Source organism: Oncorhynchus gorbuscha, unplaced genomic scaffold (assembly GCF_021184085.1).
Source record: "Oncorhynchus gorbuscha isolate QuinsamMale2020 ecotype Even-year unplaced genomic scaffold, OgorEven_v1.0 Un_scaffold_2351, whole genome shotgun sequence".
NCBI classification, from domain to species: Eukaryota; Metazoa; Chordata; class Actinopteri; order Salmoniformes; family Salmonidae; genus Oncorhynchus; species Oncorhynchus gorbuscha.
This window is the reverse complement of record NW_025746891.1, coordinates 19570-30162: the sequence shown is the minus strand read 5'-3', so window position 1 is coordinate 30162 and position 10593 is coordinate 19570. Positions and strand designations below refer to the sequence as shown.

The following is a 10593-nucleotide window of genomic DNA, read 5'->3' as shown; positions in this document are numbered from 1 at the left end:
CCTGTCTATTTCTCTCAGGTCTCTATTATTATAAAGGACATTGAAACACCAGTGTGCTCCTGTCTATTTCTCTCTAGTCTCTATTATTATAAAGGACATTGAAACACCAGTGTGCTCCTGTCTATTTCTCTCTAGTCTCTATTATTATAAAGGACATTGAAACACCAGCGTGCTCCTGTCTATTTCCCTCTAGTCTCGATTATTATAAAGGACATTGAAACACCAGCGTGCTCCTGTCTATTTCTCTCAGGTCTCTATTATTATAAAGGACATTGAAACACCAGTGTGCTCCTGTCTATTTCTCTCAGGTCTCTATTATTATAAAGGACATTGAAACACCAGTGTGCTCCTGTCTATTTCTCTCTAGTCTCTATTATTATAAAGGACATTGAAACACCAGTGTGCTCCTGTCTATTTCTCTCTAGTCTCTATTATTATAAAGGACATTGAAACACCAGGGTGCTCCTGTCTATTTCCCTCTAGTCTCGATTATTATAAAGGACATTGAAACACCAGCGTGCTCCTGTCTATTTCTCTCGTCTCTATTATTATAAAGGACATTGAAACACCAGTGCATTACCAAATGCAAAGTAGAAAGCATCTACAATCATATAGTTCATCCTGTAATAGGAAGCCTATTGGCAAGGTGGGTCGAGACTTAACCATTCAGGCCAACGGAAAAATCATTTAAACATATTACATCCTATTCTTATCGGACTAATAAAATAATGAACAATACATCTTGATTCTTGCAATATATACATCCAACAACGTTCTTTTTAACCATAATTAAACCTTTGTATATCATTTTAAGACAGATGAAATTAAACAAAATAAAGAGCCCAGTAACCCAGGAGGGATTGTCACAAACACACAAAGCACAATCTGAAATCTTTGTCCGCTGTGGCTGGGCGTTAAAATGCAAACAAATAATCAATGCTCAAAAGCACACACACACACACACACACACACACACACACACACACACACACACACACACACACACACACACACACACACACACACACACACACACACACACAAGTTCAATTTGAAACTCTGAAAAACCCATCCCCACACTCCTATTAGCCAGGTCAATACCTCTGCCAGAAATGAAACTGCAAATTGTAACAAAACCTTGCAGACCTCTAACCTCACACCCGGCAGAAGCCAGTTTAGGAAGCCATCCTGATTACGCCAAATAAAGAAATTTATTTAGAATGGTCCGTCATAATGTTGAGATGCAAAAAGAACGTTGCTCTGATATGAAAGCGAAGCCTCGGGGGTCTGTGGTTGAGGTGGACGATGAACGTCTCTCACTTGGAGGAGGAGGCCATGTGTCCGTGCACACGGAAGCGGTACACGCATGTGTACTCCAGGTGACCCCAGTTACTCAGAACGCGCAGCTCCACAAAATAATAGATGGCCCTGGTAGGATTCTGACATAGAGAACAGGAAGGGTAAAGGGTTAGAACAAGCAACGCAACTGATGACTGAATGGATACTGCATTAGGGTCAACAGTAGCTACTAGCTAGGTAGTTTGAACTTTGTTCTATGGTCCTGGTCCAGTTCTGTTCCAGGCTTATTTCAGCTATAGTCTGTTGCATAAACATCGAGCCCGACTAATGTCTCACGCCCCCTAAAAATAACCTAGTCATCCTAACCGGAGGTCGTGTTCACTAGGAACCAAACTGAAAGAGAGGACTACCTGAACTTGTCCAATAAGAAACACTAATTTTCTGTAGCAAAATGTTTTGCTTCATTTTGAAACGGTGTGTACTAATGAATACAACTGAGGCAAAGTTTAAATGGATGGGACTCACAGGCAGTTGGAAGGTCTGGATTGCCCCTCCATGCTGGTCATAAGTGAAGGTTCCCAGCCAGGTGCCGTCTTCTGTCTCAGTGGACATACCCTGCACAGAGAGAGAAAGCGATGAGACAGATTTTAAAAGACAGAAATGAGTAATCAGCGTTAAAGATATTCACCATACTGCTCTAAACACCTCTGTAGGGAATCTTCAACAGTAGATTATGTAGATGTGGCTCTGGGAAAAGTTGTGCACTGACTAGAGTGTCAGGGAAGGGCTAGAGGTCACAGATGACTCACGTAGACAGAGAAGGCCTTGGGCGCGCTGTCGATGCGTCCGGTGGGCGCGTTGGAGACCGGGAGGTGCTCCAGTGTGACATGGGTGATGTGGGCAGGATGAGATAGGGCGATGACCAGGGTGCCCTGCGCTCCGTAGAACGCCCAGCACTTCCCAGCTTGCACCGCCTGACCCTGGATAACAGTGCGGGGGTTCTCAGAGGGGTACCAGAGGGGTACACCCAGGAAGGACACGCATGCCGAGCGGGTACGGCACGTCTCGGAACACCGTGTGCTCACAACACTGGCACCTTGGGACTCCAAGGCAAAGTCCGGCATCCTGTCAGCCAATAGGGGACTGCAGTTCTTCACAACCTCTTTCACCATCCGTGGCTCATTCTCATGCAGCCATTTGGCCATGGCCTCTTCGAGCTCAGGGGTCAGGTGTGTGTTGGCGTTGGGAGCTGGAGGAGGCTGGTTCTGAACAGAGTAGACCTGCTTCCCCAGCTACACAACACAGAGAAACCACATCCATTAGGTTAGGAAGGCTCATCAATGGCTCATCAATTATTGTGTCCCAAACAGCACCCCATTCCCTATATAGTGCACTACCATAGGGCTCTGGACAAAAGTAATTGTAAGTCGCTCTGGAGGAGAGAATCTGCTAAATGACTAAAATGGGAAATGTAGTGCACTATGTAGGGAATTGGGTGCCATTTTGGACTACCATTCACATTTGAGTTATTTAGCACCATCTCTTATGCAGAAGCACTTAAAGTGCAAAAGTTCAGTGCTACAAATTTGACTTGAGTTTGCGTGTTTTGTACATTACCGTGGCACTCTGGTCCTCCAGGGCAGCGACTCGCTGCTTGACGTGTGTGTGTTGGTCCTTCAGCTCGCCCACCTGACTGATGAAGCCGGCTGTCTGCTCGCTCAAACGATGCTCCCAATCCAATGGATTCACACTACAATAGAAAAAAATAGAACTTAATTGAGAAACAGAGATATATATTTTTTAAAGGCTAAGTCAAGATTGTCTTCAAATCAAATCAAATTTCAAATGTATTTATATAGCCCTTTGTACATCAGCTTATATCTCAAAGTGCTGTAGAGAAACCCAGCCTAAAACCCCAAACAGCAAGCAATGCAGGTGTTGAAGCACATTGGCTAGGAAAAACTCCTAGAAAGGCCAAAACCTATGAAGAAACAGAGAGGAAATCTTAAATCCAAAGTTTTTTTGCAAACAAGGTTTGGACATTAGATTGGTTAACAGAAAAAGTATGGGAGTATGTTTTCACTCCTTTCAAATCTTCCCAAGTGCCTAGGGAGCATGGGACAGGAGCTAGGGCTAAGGACAGGAGGTAGATGCTAGGAGGTAGGGGCTAGGGACAGAAGCTAGGGGGCAGGTTCTGTATTGGGGCCTGACACACACACTCACCTGTCCACTCTCACTCTCACATCCCTCATGTCTGTTCTCACGTCTGCCAAGTCTGTCTGCAGTCTCTCTACCATCTGTTGGGATAGACGAGCACAACATCTCAAACATATACGTAAATATACAACAATTCTATAGATAAGATACATATATACAGTACCAGTCAAAAAATTGACACGCCTACTCAGTCCAGGGTTTTTCTTTATTTTTACTATTTTCTACATTGTAGAATAATAGTGAAGACATCAAAACTATGAAATAACACATGGAATCATGTAGTTACCAAAAATAAGTGTTAAAGAAATCAAAATATGTTTTACATTTAGATTCTTCAAAGTAGACACCCTTTGCCTGGACTCTTCTCTTGGCATTCTCTCAACCAGCTTCCCCTGGAATACTTTTCCAACAGTTTTGAAGGAGTTGCCACATATGCTGCGCTCCCGAGTGGCACAGCGATCTAAGGCACTGCATCTCAGTGCAAGAGGCGTCACTATAGTCCCTGGTTTGAATCCAGGCTGAATCACACCCAGCCATGATTGAGAGTCCTATAGGGAGGCGCACAATTAACTCAGCGTCGTCCGGGTTTGGCCGTCATTGTAAATAAGAATTTGCTCTTAACTGACTAGCCTAGTTAAATAAAGGTAAAATAAAATTGTAAAAAATTGTCTGCTTTTCCTACACTCTGCGGTCCAACTCATCCCAAACAATCTCAATTGGGTTGAGGGCGGGTGATTGTGGAGGCCAAGTCATCTGATGCACCACTCCATCACTCTCCTTCTTGGTAAAATATCCCTTACACAGCCTGGAGGTGTGTCGGGTCATTGTCCTGTTGAAAAATAAATGATAGTCCCACTAAGCGCAAACCAGATGGGATGGCGTATCGCTGCAGAATGCTGTGGTAGCCATGCTGGTTATGTGTGCTTTGAATTCTAAATCACAGACGGTGTCACCAGCAAATCACCCCCACACCATCACACCTCCTCCTAGAAGGCCAGCATCCTGGGGTAGCTGCTTCACTGTTGATGTTGAGACGGGTGTTTTGCGGGTACTATTTAATGAAGCTGCCAGTTGAGGACTTGTGAGGCGTCCGTTTCTCAAACTAGACACTAATGTACTCGTCCTCTTCCTCAGTTGTGCATCGGGGCCTCCCCACTCCCCTTTCTATTCTGGTTAGGGCCAGTTTGCACCGTTCTGTGAAGGGAGTAGTACACAGGCGTTGTGCGAGATCTTCAGTTTCTTGGCAATTTCACAAATGGAATAGCCTTAATTTCTCAGAACAAGAATAGACTGACGAATTTCAGAAGTTAGTTCTTTGTTTCTGGCCATTTTGAGCCTGTAATCGAAGCCACAAATGCTGATTCTACAGATTCTCAACTAGTCTACAGAAGGCCAGTTTTATTGATTCTTTAAATCAGTACTACAGTTTAACTGTGCTAACATAATTGCAAAATGGTTTTCTAATGATCAATTAGTATTTTAAAATGATAAACTTAGATTAGCTATACAATAATATTTTGAAGATAAACACACAACGCAGAGGATGAGGACACGCGTACTAAACTAAATGGAGTACTATGATCAATAGGGAATTGTCAATGTAAATAGGAGTTGGTTTTCAGTTCAACAGCTGTTTAGAATCTGTGGAATGTCAGTCCTGAACTCAGAGCTACGTTCTGTACATTGAGTCTGGAGCAGGATATTTGTTATATGGCAATTGGCCCAGTTGTACTACAAGGACTTCTGATTGGTCAACCCCAAGCTAGGTTGGGGGGTTATAAATTACATCCTGTTATTTGTTCTGTGGAGAAAAGCTGAGGACAACAGGGGGAATGAACATCTACCTCCCAGCGTAGCATCTATGATTTGTCCTTTTCAAATAAATACATTTTTCTCCCCGATTTGCTTTGGGGTTTGTGTTATTGAAGAATAACAACTGCTAACAGCTAACACATCATGCCATTGGAACACAGAAGTGATGATTGCCGATAATGGGCCTATGTAGATATTCCATAAAAAAATCTGCAGTTTCCAGCTACAATAGTCATTTACAACATTAACAATGTCCACACTATATTTCTGATCAATTTGATGTTATTTTAGACTATTTTTTTGCTTTTCTATCAAAAACAAGGACATTTCTAAGTGACCCTAAACTTTTCAACAGTAGTGTGTATGTGTATATATTACATAAAAAATGAAAACACTATTTCCCAAATACTGCACTATTATAGAGCCCTATAAGAGGACTCCCTATTACACTACTACAGACATCTATAACTGAAACCCTGTTCTCCATACTAGACTGTTATAGGACCTTATGATACCCCATTCCACATAATACTGCACTATAGAGCACTCACCTCGGTTACAAATTTCTGCTGGTGTTCCTTCTTCTTAAGAATTTCAATTTCTCTCTGCGGGAGAACACGCACACAAGTGAGTTAAAACCAAATGAATACACCCAAATGCAGTATAGTTTGTGCATTCTCTCTTTGTCTCTCTTACCAGGATGGTGTTCATCTTGGCTTCCAGAGCAGAATGCAATACCGAAGCTCCCTCCTGCAGAAAGAGTTTCAACAAACAAGCTTTTAACTGTACAATCCAGGAGTACACATGCAGAGCGTCAAATCAAGAGAAAGAGAGATTATTGCCGGGTATGTGGTCCCATCAGATCCTACCATAGCCTTGACAGGTGGCATAGTGAAGAGAGGTGGCGGAGTTGGGGTGATGACAGATCGGTTCAGGGTCATAGTGATAGCATTCAGGGCTGAAGTCAGGGTGGCCCATACCAAGGGGGCAAGGAGCCAGCAGCCTAGCAGAAAGGGGTAGAATAGACTTGAATACACTAAGGAGCACATTATCATACAGGACAGGCTACACAGACAATATTTTGAACATTTTTGCTCGTCAACAACGGGTGTGTGTGTGTTGTACTTCTGTTATTTAAATTGTCAGTAAGTACTATGGTTAGGCATTTCTTCTGTGGACAATGTACTGCTGGCACCAATAAAGTAACAGTGATGTTGGTTCTTTTCATGGAAGTTCTATAGAACTATAGACTGTCTGATTCTGTAGTGTGATGTCACTCACCGAAGGTCAATAGGATGAGGAGGATGGCAATTAGAATGGCCTTCCCCACATCAGCCGGGATAAACGGAGGGGCTACAGGAAGAGAGAGAGAGATAAAGCTAATGCTAACAAACAAGCTACAAGCATAGAGACCAGCTAATGCTACGCTAGCACACACAGAGTACTCACTCCAATTGGCACGAGCACTTGTCCTGTTAGTGCCAGATCTCTGCGGCTGGCGCTAGCCCTTGTTCGCCTAAGGAGGAGTCTCCAGAGTATCCTCTGTAACGTCTTGCCTCTGAAGAGGAGTATCCAGAGCTGTCCATGGCGCTGCTCTGGCTCTTGGCCTGGTTCAGGCCGGTCTGGCAGGTCGAGAAGCCCATGGGGCTGGGAGCCAGGTTCAGGCTGGGGCTGGGGCAAGAGGTTCCTGGAAGGTCTTCCTTCTCTGAACCAAGCTTGAGACGCCTGAAGGGCAGGGGGTGCGGGGACAAAGAGAGTTAGATGGTTAGTTTTGAATAGCCATAATAGCTAACTATAACCATAGACAAAGAGGCAGCTGCAATACAAAGCTATACAGTATAGGCCTAGACAATGAAAGTAACTGAGTGAGTAGGACAGAGTGTCAATAGGACTGTGGATGCAGGAAGTGGTGTGAACCGTACCAATGTAGTCCTCAGCATTGATGGGTGGCTCCACTGTACTACCCTTGCTGCTAGCGGTGCTAGCCACGCTGTTGGCCCGGCTGGAGGTACGAGAGGCCGCCACTTTACGACCACCTGTCTTCCTCTTAGTAAAACCCTGAGAGAGAGCGAGAGAGAGCGAGAGAGAGAGCGAGAGGGCTTTGTTAAAGCAACTTTGTCAGGTCTACTGTATTACGCTATACGGTACAACATGAAACACAAACACACCTCACGGGGCTCTCCCTGTAGGAAACTGAGGAGGACTCATCATCGTCTGATGACTGGTGGTAGTATCCCCCTAAAACCAGCCTCATACTGCGCCGCGACATGTCTGACAGAGAGAGACAGAGACAATACCTCATACAGGATACTGTGTTATACGAACTGCTTTAACAGGAGGAATCCCACACACACAGCAAATCAATAATATAACACTTTGTAACAGTCATTAGGCTTTTATATGTTGTTAAAAATAGATAAGATGTAAAGTTACAGTAAAAAGGGAATTGAGGTTCCCAAGAGGTAGCATAGCGCTAGCCCAGAGCTGGTGGTAGCAGTAGCCCAGAGCTGGTGGTAGCAGTAGCCCAGAGCTGGTGGTAGCAGTAGCCCAGAGCTGGTGGTAGCAGTAGCCCAGAGCTGGTGGTAGCAGTAGCCCAGAGCTGGTGGTAGCAGTAGCCCAGAGCTGGTGGTAGCAGTAGCCCAGAGCTGGTGGTAGGAGAGAGGCTCTCTGACAGATGCTCTCCTGTATAATCTCTAATCCAGTTAATCTACAGCACCTCACACTGCTCTCTCATGCACCCCAACTTCAACTTTCAAAACAGAGCTAGCACAGATTAGCATTTGCTCACTGGCAGAAGGAGAGGTCAGTACAGGTGCATCAAAGCTGGGACTGAAAAACAGCTTCCATCTCAAGGCCATCAGACTGTAAAATATCCATCACTAGCCGGCTACCACCCGGTTACGCAACCCTGCACCTTAGAGGCTGCTGGTCTATATACATAGACATTGAATCACTGGACACTTTATTAACAGAACACAAGTTACTTTAAGAAATGTTTACATACTGCTTTACTCATCTCATATGTACAGTACCAGTCAAAAGTTTGGAGTCACCTTCTGTATACCACCGATACCTTGTCACAACACAACTGATTTGCTCAAATGCAGTAAGAAGGAAAGAAGTTCCACAAATGTAATTTTAACAAGGTACACCTGTTAATTGAAATACATTACACCTCATGAAGCTGGTTGAGAGAATGCCACAAATGTGCAAAGTTGTCAAGGCAAATGGTGGCTACTTTGAAGAATCCAAATATAAAGTATATTTAGATTGTATAACACTTTTTTGGGTTACTATTCCATGTGTTATTTCACAGTTGATGTCTTCACTATTATTCTACAATGTGCCCAAACATTTCAATTAACAGGTGTGCCTTGTTAAAAGTACATTTGTGGATATTTTTTCCTTCTTAATGTGTTTGAGCCAATCAGTTGTGTTGTTACATGGTAGGTATGGTATACAGAAGATAGCCCTATTTGGTAAAAGATCTTGATATAGACTTCAACAGCTCAAATAAGCAAAAAAAAAAACAAAAAAAAAATACGTTAAGACAAAGGTCAGTCAATTCGGAAAATTTCAGTTACCTCTGCTGCAGAGGATAAGTTCATTAGAGTTAACTACACTTCAGATTGCAGCCCAAATACATGCTTCAAAGTTTAAGTTACAGACATCTCAACATCAATTGTTCAGAGGAGATTGCATGAATCATTCCTTCATGGTCAAATTGCTGCAAAGAAACCACTCCTAAAGGACAACGATAAGAAGATACTTGCTTGGGCCAAGAAACACGAGTAATGGACATTAAACCAGAGGAAATCTGTCCTTTGGTCTGCTGAGTCCCAATTTGAGATTTTTGGTTCAAACCGCCATGTCTTTGTGAGACGCACAGTAGGTGAACGGATGATCTCAGCATGTGTGGTTCCCACCGTGAAGCATGGAGGAGGTGTAATGGAGTGGGGTGCTTTGCTGGTGTCAGTAATGGGAACTCCTTCAAGACTGTTGGAAATGCATTCCAGGTGAAGCTGGTTGAGAGAATGCCAAGAGTGTGCAAAACTGCCATCAAGGCAAAGGGTGGCTACTTTGAAGAATCTCAAATATATTTTGATTTGTTTAACAATTGTTTGGCTACTACATGTGTTATTTCATAGTTTTGATGTCTTCCGGTTACAATGGCGCTGGAGAAGATGGCAGACGTTTTACGTGCCCCCAGCCAATTGTGTTTTTTTATTTGCGTTGTCACTTATCTTGTAAATAATGTTGCCGCTACCATCTCTTATGACCGAAAACTTCTGGACATCAGGACTGCGATTACTCACCACGGACTAGCAGAATGCTCTTTTTCCTTTCACCACTCTAACGAGCCCGACGCAAAGGACACACTGCTTCCTCAGGAACAGGCCCCGATACCCATGATCTGTGTGAAGAGGCGGAAAAAGCGGTGCCGAAGATCCAGCTGCCTTCTGAGAATTCGCAGGCGATCCAATAAACCTCCACTTCCTCCACTCTGCTTGCAAATGTGCAATCAACAAGTTACGCGGAAGATTAAACTACCAACGGGACATTAAAAACTAACATCTTATGCTTCAGAGTCGTGGCTGAACGACATACAGCTGGCTGGTTATACGTTGTGCCGGCAGGATAGAACAGCAACGTCTAAGACAAGGGGCGGCGGACTATGTATTTTTGTAAAAATAAAAATAAAACAGCTGGTGCACGATATCTAAGGAAGTCTATTGCTCGCCTGACGTTTATCTCATGATAAACTGTAGACCACACTACCTACCTCCATCTGTATTTTTCGTAGCTGTTTACATACCACCATAGTCAGAGGCTGGCACTAAGACCACATTAATGAGCTGTATTCAGTCATAAGCAAAAAGAAAATGCTCACCGAGAAGCGGCGCTCCTAGTAGCCAGGGACTTTAATGCAGAGAAAGTTCAATCTGTTTTACCAAATTTCTATCAGCACGTTAAATGTGCAATCAGAGGAAAAAGAACTCTGGACCACCTATACTCCACACACAGACACATACAAAGCCTTCATTTGGCAAATCTGGCCATAAATTCTATCCACCCGATTCCTGCTTACAAGCAAAAAAAGCAGGAAGCACCCGTGACTAGATCAATAAAAAAAGTGGTCAGATGAAGCAGATGCTATGCTACAGGACTGTTTTGCTAGCCCAGACTGGAATATTTTCTGGAATACCTCCGATGGCATTGAGGAGTACACCACATCAGTCATTGGCTTCATCAATAAGTGCATCG

General features: G+C 43.7%; 1 protein-coding gene across 1 annotated transcript; it reads right to left on the bottom strand.

The window, feature by feature from the left end:
• Window positions 1–706: 706 nt before the first annotated feature.
• Window positions 707–6814, bottom strand: LOC124025691 (SUN domain-containing protein 2-like). Its single transcript, XM_046339032.1, has 10 exons — window positions 6778–6814; window positions 6610–6681; window positions 6198–6331; window positions 6025–6078; window positions 5880–5933; window positions 3523–3596; window positions 2917–3049; window positions 2109–2591; window positions 1825–1914; window positions 707–1439 (listed from the first exon to the last, which is right to left on the bottom strand). Exons 3-10 carry the CDS (start codon window positions 6267–6269, stop codon window positions 1317–1319), a joined length of 1083 nt encoding a protein of 360 aa, XP_046194988.1. The 5' UTR covers window positions 6270–6331; window positions 6610–6681; window positions 6778–6814; the 3' UTR covers window positions 707–1316.
• Between the last annotated feature and the right edge of the window lie 3779 nt (window positions 6815–10593).